The 13473-nt window shown below is 44.7% G+C and overlaps 3 protein-coding genes across 3 annotated transcripts; 2 read left to right on the top strand and 1 right to left on the bottom strand.

Annotated features, from left to right (window-relative positions):
- Positions 1-411: 411 nt before the first annotated feature.
- PHALS_11257 (12-oxophytodienoate) lies at positions 412-1527 on the top strand (the record flags this gene model as incomplete). Its single annotated transcript, XM_024726821.1, has 1 exon — positions 412-1527. The coding sequence occupies one exon, from the start codon at positions 412-414 to the stop codon at positions 1525-1527; it is 1116 nt and encodes a 371-aa protein (XP_024577459.1).
- A 1856-nt stretch (positions 1528-3383) lies between these two features.
- Positions 3384-6245, bottom strand: PHALS_11258 (Endonuclease/exonuclease/phosphatase; the record flags this gene model as incomplete). The annotated part of the gene is made up of 5 exons (XM_024726822.1): positions 3384-3399; positions 3455-3519; positions 3596-4017; positions 4093-6099; positions 6164-6245. 5 exons carry the CDS (start codon positions 6243-6245, stop codon positions 3384-3386), a joined length of 2592 nt encoding a protein of 863 aa, XP_024577460.1.
- A 2820-nt stretch (positions 6246-9065) lies between these two features.
- PHALS_11259 (uncharacterized protein) lies at positions 9066-12933 on the top strand (the record flags this gene model as incomplete). The annotated part of the gene is made up of 10 exons (XM_024726823.1): positions 9066-9151; positions 9295-9319; positions 9421-9428; positions 9479-10964; positions 11049-11408; positions 11470-11757; positions 11822-11957; positions 12018-12260; positions 12664-12720; positions 12788-12933. 10 exons carry the CDS (start codon positions 9066-9068, stop codon positions 12931-12933), a joined length of 2835 nt encoding a protein of 944 aa, XP_024577461.1.
- Positions 12934-13473: the final 540 nt, after the last annotated feature.

The raw sequence follows: 13473 nt of genomic DNA on the forward strand, positions 1-13473 counted from the left end.
ATCCAAATTCTAATCGTGCCATAAAATCTAGATTCGAAGGATAGCAAATAATCTTTGAAGATGTGATCACCAAGGTGGTTTTTATAAATGCTTTATGGACTCTATAAATTTTTCATATGCGCTTGCTAGTTTTCGAAACCCCACTTCAGCGTACAGTCAATGGTTGCCAAACGATTTCTGCATTCCTACCGTCTCGAGTGTCGCGACTATGCAGACTTCGATATAGCTAGTCCAATCTAAAGATCTGCGACGAGAGGTCTACGATATAGCGTTTACAATCATAAAACGCAACCGACCATTCGTTTCTGGCTACTTTTGTAGGTAATCATGGCTTCATGTCAAGTATGCAACGAGACAAATAGTTTCATTCTTCAATTTTCGACATACTCGAAAGGACTTTGACTTGCAATTATGGCCGCACTTACCGCCGAGTACAAGCTTTTTACTCCACTGCACCTTGGTGATGACCTCGAGCTGAAAAATCGCGTCGTATTTGGTCCACTTACTCGTGGTCGGGCTAACGCTGATCGTGTTCCTTCGGAAAACAATGAAATTTACTATGAACAACGAGCTGGTGCTGGCTTAATCATCACGGAGGCCACTGCAATCTCGGAACAGGGCTACGGATGGTACCACGCTGCTGCTTGCTACACAGACGCACATGTCGAAGGATGGAAACGTGTGACCGATCGTGTGCATAAGAAAGGTGGGAAGATATTTCTACAAATGTGGCACATGGGTCGTCAAGGCCACTCGAGCTTCAATTCCAAGGGTGAAATCGTCTCAGCATCGGCTTTGCGTCTTGAAAATGGCCACACACGTGATATAAATTACGTCACTCAAGCCTACGAGACTCCACGTGCACTTGAAACGGACGAGATTCCAGAAATTGTCGAGTCATATCGTCATGGTGCCAGCTTGGCATTAAAGGCAGGTTTTGATGGTGTGGAGATTCACAGTGCTAATGGATACCTAATTGACCAGTTTCTGCAATCGTGTACAAACAAACGTGCGGACAAATACGGCGGTTCGTTCGAGAATCGAGCTCGTCTTTTAATGGAAATTGTTGAAGCTGTCAAGATGGCTGTGCCATCGCATCGCATTGGTGTACGACTATCACCGAATGGTGCTTTTGCGGGCATGGGTAGTGAGGATAATTACGAAATGTTCAAGTACACAATGGAGCGTTTAAGTACGTATAATTTGGGGTATCTTGCCATATTAGACGGCTTTGGCTTTGGCAATACAGACAAGTGTCGTCTCACCACTGCGTTTGATGCCAAGACGGCATTTAAAGGAATTGTAATGGCCAACAATAGTTACACTCGTGACCGTGCTGAAGGTGCGATTTGCACTGGAGCCATCGACTTCGTCGGCTTTGGACGATTGTACATTTCAAACCCCGATCTGGCTGAGCGCTTCCAGAATGATTGGCCTTTGGCTCCACAGGCTGAATTCAACGTATACTATGATTCATCACTGGGCGGCAAGGGCTACAACGACTTTCCGAGTTACAACGAAGCGTAAAAGAGCTTTGACACCCTCGTGCTAGCAATGATAAGGTTTCGACTAATCGCTTTGAGATGCATTTTTACTTTTTTAGCGCTCACACACAATTTAATCAACTTCGCGTAGTTCGACTATTGTCACCGAAACGGTAGCTCATTGTTATGGTTCTCGAAACAATTTACAGACTCCGAGCTTGATCACTTGCTCTCTTTCTCACTACTCCTGCATGTGAACGACAGACACATCCTTCGATCGGTTGCTTTTGGCAGCAGAACCTCTGACATTATTAAATTTTGGACGCTTTGACGGCCGAAGCTGTCGTTGCTGTCGTGGTGGCATTTCCTCTGGAATAAGACACATCCGAGAGTCATGTAAACCTTACGAAAGCAGCATTAAAGACGATTGTTTTCAGATTCATGTCCACAACAAGTCGCGGTGCCGTGGTTTTGTCAAATATGCTCCTAGCATCATGGGCCTGTGTACGAGAAGACGCAGCACGTCGTTCAGCACGCTAAGCTTTTCGCTGGGCGATCACCGAGCTTTTGCTTGAGGTAACAAGGAGAGAAGTCGAGTTTTATCATTATCCTTGTCACTCCATTCATGACTGATTATGGGTTTAAACACAAACCCGTGAAGCTTCACTGCTCACCACGGGGGCATGTCACACGGTATTGCTGAATCAGCGGTACTTGTACGTTGTAACAAGAAAGAGTTATCCGCTTCCTATTTGGTGTATGCAACTTACATCTGGGATATAAATCAACCACCTCTACCATTCCTGGCACAGAGGCCGCAATACACGATCTCTGTTTTGGGTATCCTCTTGAAATGCTGCTTCTGCCTTCCGATCGTTGCTAAAACTATTCGGCAACATCGGAGCCCAGCAGTCCGATCAATTCATGTCTTATATCGAATTTATCGCATCTTCATTCCCAGCAGAACCACTTCTGCTTCGTAACAGAGGTGGAATCATAGCTCATCAAATCTCCACGAGGAGAAAAACGTGGCATGAAAACTGTTTTGATTTCAGTCGATGCATAGCTCATGGCATCAAGACTGCGACATACCTCGATTGTATCAAGCCTCGAATCCAAGTCGAGAATGAGAACACTATTTCCAAGTTATGAAATCCAACAGCATAGCTCAGAAGTTTTTTTATGTTCTCTTCGCGAGAATCACAGATATCGTATCCGAACTCAGCAACTTTAATGTCTCCACGAGCTGACTGCGTTTGTCGACAATTGCACATCGAACGTGATCGCGCGACGCTTCTGCATTAATTAAGACATATACGGCATCTACACTGTTGATGATACAACTAACATTTCTTGGTCCAGGATGTGAGTCTCGACTCTCTTTGAGAGAGTCCCTCCTTTCAAAATTGCATCCCATTGAGATACATCCAGAAACATCACAACTAGAAGAACGAATGGCCCAAAAGAAAGGTTGCTATTCATAAGATAATATCTCTCTCTACTTGAACAAAATAAGATTATATGGTCTGTCGCCAAGCGGTTGAGCCGCGCGCGAGGTCGTGCACTTCCTCTGTTGCGCATCAACAATAAATCGTGGATCTTTTCGTGACTGATTTGTAAGAAAAGGACTCCTTATGATCTTGCCATTTGCCTATTAACACATTGTTAATAGGCAAATGGCAATGTGTACATATTTTGAGCTTATCAGGCATAAATTTCTTCCTCAATGCTGGCATCCGTCAAAGTGCCTCACAACGTTCACAACGTATAGTGTAAAACCGGATACTATGATGTTCTTATTTGATCGCAACACCTACAGGAGCTCAGAACCTGGACCTCTAAGCAATGTATGGCTCTTTTGTCAGAAGGGAAACAATAATCTGAGGCGTTTATGGCATCTTAAAAATTCCCGATACTGTACTAATGTTAAAAGCGATTAATTTCCCAAGCATTTACAACATGAAACTTACATCCATGGCATCCCCTTCTCAGCATCCAGTCGTATCTTACATTTCAAAGGTAAACTCACTGACAACTGGAAAGTGGTCGGACAAGTTAAATTGAGATTGCTTTCGCCACATCCATGGCTGCGACGTTGTCAGTGGCTGAACCCAACTAGATGCCGTCTCGGGCTGACGATGTGTACGCGAGTATAGGATATAGTCAAGCAGCTCGAGACTTCCATCGGTACTCAAACCTTCAGCAGCCAGCGAGTTCACTCGAGGATCAAAGCTGTACTTACGTGTGTGTTTGAAGTCAGCAGCGCTTTGTTTCTTCTCCGAAAAATTCAGTTGATGCTGACACACGACTGATGAGTCTACGGCTCCAAAAATGCTGAGCATCTCGTCATACTCCTGATTCGTCTTGTTTAGCCAAAAGTCGACATTCAAGTCACCTACGACCAACACCACGTCGTTCGCTTCGTCAATGTCCATAGCGCGCATGAATCTAGCAACTGTTTCCATCTGTAATTTACGCATCGTTCGCGAAAGTGGGTCATTCCACGCTTGTAGATGGGTTGCAAACACGTGCACTAAAAGACCGTCTTTGAGAATTTTACAATAAAGCACGCCTTTATCCGCCAGTTTATCGGCTCCGGCGCACGCACCTTCAAACAGCTTGACACGCACGCTAAGAATTGGGTATTTACTTGCAAGCAACACGCCGCCGTTCAGCAGCTTACGCATATTCGACTTGTTGACGCGCTTATGTCCCACCGTGGGGGAAAAGAAAAAATAGCCAGCATCAGACATTTTATCGAGTAAAATATCACGCGCTCGATAATCAAAACACTCAGTAAGAACCCAAATGTCACACGGAGGCAACATATCGCCAATCAAACGTGCACGCGTATTTTTCTTGGGCGACACACTGGTAAATGCACTCACTTTACGTGGTAACATCCACACATTGTACGTACCCACACTTAAACTTACGTGTCGTTGTTCCAAATGTGCAAGCAATCGTGTGGATTCCTTAGCCATGCACTTAAGATCGCCGTCTTCACGCAATGGCACCATTGTGGTAGGTTTTGCTTCAGTTGTAAGGTACAAATCGCTATCTTTGTAATACTCACGTGGTCGAATGCCACACGCTCGATTGTTAAACTTTGCGACCACCGACATGGGCTGTCCCCAACGCAAATACTCGTCACTTGGTGCAACCGGAAGACGGTAGTTACTTCCAGTTATCTGGTGTCGCATCGGCTCAATGGTCGCCACATAGTACTTGCCCAATGGATTATTAAATGACATGTTTGGTAAGTCTTTCATGAGTGCTTTTTGACGTCGGCGCAGTTCCTGACGATCACGTTGACGATCACGTTGTTGATGTAATGTATCTGTGAGATCCGAGATAATGTTCATGTACGACTCAGAAATGGATCGATAAAACGCATTTGTACCGCCAACGGCTGATGTAGAAGAACTCGAAGCACGATGACGATGACGTGATGACGAGGCATTTATTGTGTCTGTACTATTTGTGCCCGTTCTTTCGAACGTACAGTCTTCGTTCGTTACTACAGCTGGTTGTGATCGAGGGTCATTAATTGCAGCCTGAAAAGCAGCAGCAGTAGTGCTCGACAGATCGAGACTATGACGTTGAGATCGGCGCTGTATGGATCGACTCGACTGCTGGTTTACTCGACTTCGAGGTCGGCGGTTGAAAAGAGGCGGATTGTTTAATGTCTGTAGCTTTTTGCCACGGGGAAGCGCGCTCAAGACTTGCCCTGGTCGATGACTGTGGCCTTGATCTTGACTTTGATCAACAATATTATCTTCGAGGGAATAATGTTGCGATTCATTCCGGTTTCTTACTTTTGGTTCAACTCGTTCCAAGGGGTCCGCTACTGTTGCGCGTAAGGTTCCCATAGCATTAACAACATTGTTATTATGCATGTTGTTCGACGAAACAGTGACAGATTGTGGTCTGGATCGCTTGATCGCATTCAACTGCACAGTCGAGTCTTCCATGGCAAGAAGACTGGCCCGCACCTGACGATGAAACGCCAAGTTAACGGGTGGTTTACTTATCGTCACTGCTCCTCGATGGATTAAAAACCGAATTGCGCGTCCAGTTTCTGCATGTACGACAACAAGTGGTGTCCCAAACTTCACTGGCAAACCAACACTAGAAAAGATCAATTGCTGTTTTTTTGGGTCAAATTCATACAATTTAAATGCCACAGAGCCATGGGCGGCCTTCGATCCCCCAACTGGCGCATCAGGTTCTCCTGTCACGCCATTCGTCGTAGAAATGCGACTAGAGGCGTTTGAAAGCGTCTTCTTGCGCGAACGATTGTTTTCTCCTAAAATTGGCAACTGGTCTCCTGTCATAGTAGCTTGATCTTTGATGAGTTCTGAGAATGATTCTTCACTATACACTTCATCGCCAAACAACGCAGCGTAGCGCTTCCGAAAAAGTCCTTTTCGCCAGACAAAAAATCCAGCAATTCCCATTAGTCCGCCAGTTGCAAGTGTCGAGGCGGCAAGTAGTGCCATCTGCTGGTACGTCAGATTGAATTTTCGCGTGAGTGCGAGAAGTTGACCTTCACACAAGAAGGCTATACGGTCGCCGTAGCAAACGTACTCATCCATGTCGTTCATGAGGTGCACTGACAAGAGTAAAAAGTGAGTTACGTGCCAACAAGGGAGGAAAAGGAGGTAGTTGCTACTTACAGTCGCTCTTAACGAGTGGCACACCCTGACGACGTGAGTTGCCCTGGAGAAGTGGCAAGTCTGTGTCCTCGACGTACGGCATATTTTCGACAGGACTACGTCGCGACAACGTTGGCGTAAACCACAGCAGTATCTATTCGGCTATAATATACCCACTCACAGCAGGGTTGTTTTTTAGAGGCGAAATTGTGAACTGAACACTTCAAAATCCTCGACTTTATGTGTCGCACGCCTAATTCTAGGAAGGAAAAACAGAATTTTAGGAGTAGGTGGACAAGCTTTTATAAGCTTTTATACAGTACAAGAGTGGTAATGTTCCGAATGTTCCGATGGTGGAAGATACATATTACTGGCTGCTATCGCTCTATGCAAATGTTGCTCTCTTGTCATACAAGGCCAAGCTCAACAATTACGTCATCCTACGGCTGTATGCGGCCGTGCAAAATTTGCCCACGTAGCTCGCGTTTGAAAAAAGGAATTCACTAGTGATGACGGCATTTCTAGGACGGATGTCATGACTGACGGAAACAATATAAGAGTCACTTCTCTGTCCTTGTACTACAAGTGACGAGTGCGGCTTAAAATTTCTGTCAATATACTGGCACAGTTACTATTGCATATGACAGTATCATAGCGATACAAAATAACCAACTATTAAGCCTCATGATGAATCTCAGCTGATGTTGAAATCGTAAAAAAGTTTCCTCAGCTGGAACATGCGTTAACCTTGGCGACAGGCGCATTTCACAATTCTTGGTGGGTACACTAGAAGCAGAAAAGGCTGAGACGGTCTATGCGTCCCGCTGCGTGCATGCATATAGGCGTAATTATATTTGAAATGTGATCACAGTATGTCGTTAGTATGCATGAGACAAGCATCTTGTTCTGTGATGACCTTGCAGGAGTCAGAGCTGACCGATCTCAGACAACCATTGGCGGCCTTGGCGTATAATCCGTGACAGCTTCATCTTCATGCCGAGGGTACTGGAACTGCAAGCAGAGACACTTGTCATTGCGCTGTGACGAAATCAATTTTAGTTATGGCTTTAAATTGATCAAATTGTTGATTTAAGGGAAGATTTCCAATTTGCGTCACTGTTGCAAGATGCTCGATCTTGCAGTTAACAACAACGATTTTGGTCGCGCTGAAATCAGCGGGTTGTAATTTGAACTATGACTGTACTGGTTAAAAATCAGCGGATGCGAGGAGAAAAACCTTCGTGACTTTTGCTTTAAATCTTCTGATAGTCAGCCTGAATCTCTCTCATGGCTATGATTACACAACTGACAAGAAAGTGGACCAATATGTCGTGAAAGCTTACTCATCACTCAAAACCAAGAGATCGTTGTGATCACGTAGTAGCAGAATATCACGCCAAAATAATGTGATTGTAACTCTGCTGTCGATCTAAAACAGTGGAATTTGAAGTTGTTGAGCGTCACATCCGGTTTTTGATTCAGTGGTCTTTATAGCTGGAGTTTCTAGCAGCAAGATGGTGAAGGGGGCTTAAACGGCCGATGTATAGCTGTTTGAGTGGCACGGTGAACTATAGCCAAGATTCATCACAAAGCTCACACGCCGATAACAGAGAACTAGCATGAAGTAGAGAAAGCGAGCATTTATGCCAGTAAAAAAGAGAGCCAGCGAGCTTGATGGCATTTTTCTGTGCAAACCATAATTAACTTTTTGTACTTGCGATATCAATCTTATATATAGTCTGTGGGAACTAAACAAGAATTTGTTTCTTGAGCTGCTAGTAATATATTTTGATTTAAGACGAGATGCAGATCTGAATATATCGTATGAATTTGAATTTATAGCACTACGGTCATGATTAAATATCTGCTACAGCCATCCGCTCAGCAGCATTGCAAATCAAGCTTTCATATGCGTGCCCCCAATAATTCTACGTCACGACAGTGTTTCGATTAGTGCTTGATTTTCTAAACTGTCACAATGCTGACTACGCTTTCAGCGCTGCAAGCAAAAGTGACAGCACACAGCTAAAAGTTATCCATTAAATATTCGAATCGGTGCAGACAAGTCATGAGCTTGTCGGCCATCGCGGCAGAAATAGTAAAGCAGCACTAGAGCCCTTGTTAGAAAGTAAAGTTGCTTTCCTGCTTCTTGTTGATCCGTTGCGAAGCTTGCAGGAAAGGGCGGACCTTTTGGTTGTATATCTCGATTGTAAGCAAGTATCCCAAAGTCGCTCTCGGTTGTTAATTTCAATGCATTCGTCCGGGCTACGTTATCAGCTGCAGTAAATACTGAGGATCGGCGTCAACCCACATCATGTTCATTATTGTGGAAGCTGTTTCACATTGACTCGTATTATGTAGAACATGTAGATAAAAATGTACCACGCATCGGTTCACATCTCAGATAAAGAAAGTGGAGATCAACGTCATGGCTACCCGCTTCCTGAAAGCACGCGGCATCGAGTCGTGTGCTTTTCTTTTGTTGCGGTGTCCACATCAACGTCATGAGCCCTTTGAGAACTCAAGAAGCCTGAGTATATATAGGATGACTCATTGTTGGAACATTATTACCCGGTTCCGGGAGAAAGCACGAATCATTTGGTGCTTCCTGTAAATTCGGACGAAGTTTTAGTCGCATAACGGAAGCGTTGACCGACATCATTGTAGATGTGTGAGAAATCTATCGTTATTTTGAGACTGCAAACGATGTAGCATTGGCCAGGAAGAGGCTCATGTCTAGACGTTGTGATGTATAATTCAATTTGCTGCGAACTTAGCTGGAATAAAATATCGTTTGTTGTCTTACGGCTATCTCAATATTATTCACACTCATGTGTCTCTCAAAAACGGCCTGTCTTCGTCGCGGATCTCCCACCTTTCATTAATCAAAGAGGCGCTGAGCAGTGATAGTACTGTAATTGGCATGACGAACGCGTTGCCAGCATGCAGTGGCGTCTTTCTGCGTGCCAACTGCCCGCACCCTCGGCTTTTCAAGGAAAAATACACGCGGTGAGTACGAAGCAATGCACCACAATATTTAAATTAATGCCCTTCGCGAAGCCATGTGATCTGAAGCACACTCTTGCCAAAATTATTGTCGTGTCGAATCACATTTTCTTTATCTGATTGTTCTGCTTTTAATCACCTTGTAGGAGTAACCGAAATCGGGGCACGAAGGTTTGTGCATCAATCGTTCAAATTGTATCTTAGTGTCAGGTACAGCTATCTGAGTTATCTAATTATCTTGCTACTGCTATTGTTACCACAACACCGGCCAGATCTTACGGTACGTGCATACAATGGATGGAAAACCGTTACCCTGAAGCTCGTCTGCAGGTGTTTTCCTCACTGCTGTCCAGATCATATGGACAGAAGTTATTGCGGGTCGTCGCTCGACGTTGTGTTGCGTTTCGATCCTATGTCGGATGTCTCCCAACCTGTTTTATGTGACCAGGATAGCCAATATTTCGCGCCATTTGACATCAGAAATGTTCATGTTTTCGCTCGTTTTGAAGTCGATGGCGAATCTTCAGATGGCGCATTCTCGTTGCAATACCTGCGTAGCATTTCACAGAGTGAAGAAAACCCGGAAGCTTCGTGGATGGAAGGCATACGATGTATTAGAGCGAAAAGACAAGAGAGCATACAGCAACAACAGCCTTCATTACGATCGATACAAAATGACGAGTGCCTTCAGCTCGAGTCAGCTACATTCGTCTTAAATAGCCAGTCGTACGCTAAGTGGTACTACCACTGGGAGAGTGGAGCTAACATAATTCAGCGTGAAACAAAACATGTCCTGAAAGCTTATGTTTTCTATCAGATGCAAGTATCAGGATCCTTTAAAAGCTTCCATCAACAAGATGCAACCAGACTAGAGCTGCTGTGCATAGTAAAGTCGCCGCCATTCACAGTTGTCTCGTATCGTCGCTCAACACTGGATGCTTCAACTGATCTATCAGATTCTTGTCCTGTGGGCGTGTATACCACAGCATCAATGATGTTACACTATGGCACAGATGCAGCTTACGTATTTGATACAAGTTTGCGCCGTCTAGTGCAGCGTAAAATCTCGACAGCTTTTCAAGAATATACTGCGATTAATCAGCAGTGCCAGGAAAGTTTTTGTAATAGTCCATCGGCTGAAACTGTTGATTCACTGGAACTGAAGCGTCATTTCGCATCACGAAACGAAAATTACATTAATCAAGACCTGTATTGTCAATTCCAACCATCAGAAGGGTGGGAATTCACTGGATTACGGATGCAGAAATCACCCGCCTTAAGATCACGATGCGGTCGTATTCAAACCTTTGACCAGTGGCTTCTTCGTGGTAATAAAAGTCGGCGGAGCATTAAGCACGTGTCCAAGCGTAAAAGGGAAAAGGATGGAAAAGATAATACAAAATACGATGAGGGAGAATCTCACAATGAGGTCATTCGACCACGATCACCCTTTTCAACAACAGAAGCATTGTCACCTGCAGACAATAGTGCGGATCTTACTCCTAACTGGATTGAGCAGCAAGATAATTTCGCGATTAGACAACAACAAAATGAACTGCAGCAGCTTTCGGATCTATCGATCATTTATTTTCTTGCATCTCACGTATCTTTCTGCGGCATCAAGCATTCAGTTAGGCTAGAGCTCGTGTTGACAAGTGCAATCTCACAGCACTGGCAAGCTGCATCAGCCAAAGCTGCAGATCTAGCAAAGTTTTTGCTTACTGTTGCGACGAGGGAACATCGAAGCTCGACAGATTTTTTTGCAGATGATACGTCCCAGACTAAGGAGAAAGATGTATTGCTTGTGGTTGCTGAGGTGTGCGTCTGGGCATTTTCATGCGAGACAATTGAATTGGTAAAGTCCATGCTGACTGCGTGTCAACCGTTGCTGCTAGGGAAGTGTGACTCCATTGGAGTTGGTGCTGTATATCGAGACGGTAATAGGCTTCGAACTGCCTACTTGACATGCGTTGGACGATATTGGGGTGCGCTCGATGACTTTCTTCGAAAGTCGGGGCCTACTTATAGGAGCATACGTAGTGTGCGGGAACTAAGTGATGCTGTGTTGGGCGTTGTTTTTAGTGATCCTGGTCTAAGAGAGCTGCGCTCTGGATTAAGAAATAAACTCCAGCAATCCACGATAAATGAGGTAGTCATTGGTAAAAGACAAATTGTCGCGACAGATTTTGAGGCGTATATCGCGTGTTGCGATCTTGCAGGATGGCAGGGATTCGTAGCCCAAGTGCGAGAAGGCTATTTGGTGCGTTCTTTGTGACGTACCTTCAATATCAGACCAATTAACTAAATAATTCTTACAATAGAGACAGCAAATCAGGGTACAAGAGATTTTGTATAGTCCAAATCAGCAAGCGAGCATCCAATCATGGCGATGGAAAGCCGACTATTCGCTACGACAAGATAGTTTGATAATCAACTACCACACAAGAAAACTGCGTCGAGATCCCCATGAAGCACAAGTGAGGTGCATTGAGGATATGACTGGCGTTCAAGATCAGGATGTGCCGTCAATATGGTCATCGTGCCATGCGCTTTCGCAACTGCTGCGAATAACGCTTGCAGGTGCCGGAGACCCCCTGCACACTCTATATGTGCGTATCAAAAAGTGAAGCTGATCAGACACTGTTCGTCTAACTTTGGGCGAGATTTGTGTAGATACAAGCATATGCATCAGTGCTGCCGAAGAAAGATGCTTGGCTGCAGCTTCTTTGTGATGCACAGATTCGTGTTGCTCCAATCGCCTTAAACGGCTTGACAAGCTTATTAGGTGGATCATCGTATGAGTTTGGGGGTGATTATGTGGCATATCTATTAGAACAGCAAGAAACCACAATGACTTCAATCTGCGTAGAATTCTATTGGTGGCCGGCACAGAACGAAAACAACGCGATGCAGATATCTACTGCCTTCCGGTGCGTCACTTACTTGAGAATTGCAATTGGTGGCGAGTTTATGGAAGGAGTCATGAATTTGGAGCGTGGTATTGTGAGTCGCGAAGCCATCATGGCAGCTGGCGTTTCGGACCTGAAGCTGTTGACGCCAGTTGCGCGAGTGCAGACTGTTACTTATTGGGAACCGTGGTTGTCGACCGAAGGTGTATACATGCGAAGCAATAGATAAGATTTTCATTTTTCTATTGAGAAATTGTGTGTGAGACAGTATTTTCGTTGTGATTAGTAGCTATGAAGCAAAACAACCCAGGTACACTTTGTAGCAGGTATGCGTCTAGCGTGCAATGCAATGTTTGAAAGCCAAGGTGCTCAAAAGCAACACACTGATGCCATAGCGAGGCGGATGACACATTCATATGTAGTAAGGGATGAGCGTCTGCTGATAAAAAAGTTCAATTGAGGTATGTACATAACTTTCGAAGCGAATACGAATGCATCATGCGTTCAACGCGGGCTAAGGAAGCTTTATTACGATTCCGCTCATACAAGCTGGTCGAATGCAAATGCTCTTCTGTAATTGAAAGTTGCCAATATTATCCCCTGTAGCCGAGCTACTATCCACTACAGAGCATCGGCGTGGGTCTGAGCAGCTAAGGGTGCGCAGTGAGTTGATCTAGTTCGGACACCACACCGAAAAAAACTGACCCAACTAACGTTCGAACGCATGTAGAGACTCTCGGCGAGAGTGCAATTGTGGTCAGCTCACGGGAGCCAGCCGCGGGAGCGGTGTCTGTCGCCGGGCCACATCTTGATGAACAAAATGTGGTCTGCATCTATGTGGAGCAAATAGCTGGCCGGTGGGTCGACAAAGAGTAGTAAAGTAGAACGGATACTTCACTCAAAGAGCTAAAAGGCACTTTGTAACGGGGTTACACGAACCCTGATAACAGGGGGGGTGTCACACGAGATGTGCAAGATGTGACCACACCCAAACAAGAATACGGTACCATCACATGTACACAAGCTATTAGTCATGTATTTGGCTTTTTCCGAAGTGTGGCTAGGTAGCAAGTAGTTATGCATGTATTAAGATTTTACCATATATATATATATATTATTCAGGAGAAACTAAAATTTTAAAACTAGAGTAAAAATATAAATAAAATTCAGTTTTGAATTCAAATCAAAGAGTCAATCTTGGGAAGGCAATAATTACTCTTGGAGTAAGCGGATTACGATCCGCTAACTCATACTGGGTTCTTGTAAAGAACGAAAGTAGGTCGGTGACCTAAAGTACGCTTCCTCAAGCGCTTAGCTACGACAGCCCCGCTGCACTTGGTAGCACTTGTAGTCAATCAACACCTGAGTCGTTTCGACTGATCCTCTGTGAGGATGGAGGAATTTTCCTCTTTGCCC

Source organism: Plasmopara halstedii (assembly GCF_900000015.1).
Source record: "Plasmopara halstedii genome assembly, contig: Scaffold_526, whole genome shotgun sequence".
Classification (NCBI taxonomy): Eukaryota; Oomycota; class Peronosporomycetes; order Peronosporales; family Peronosporaceae; genus Plasmopara; species Plasmopara halstedii.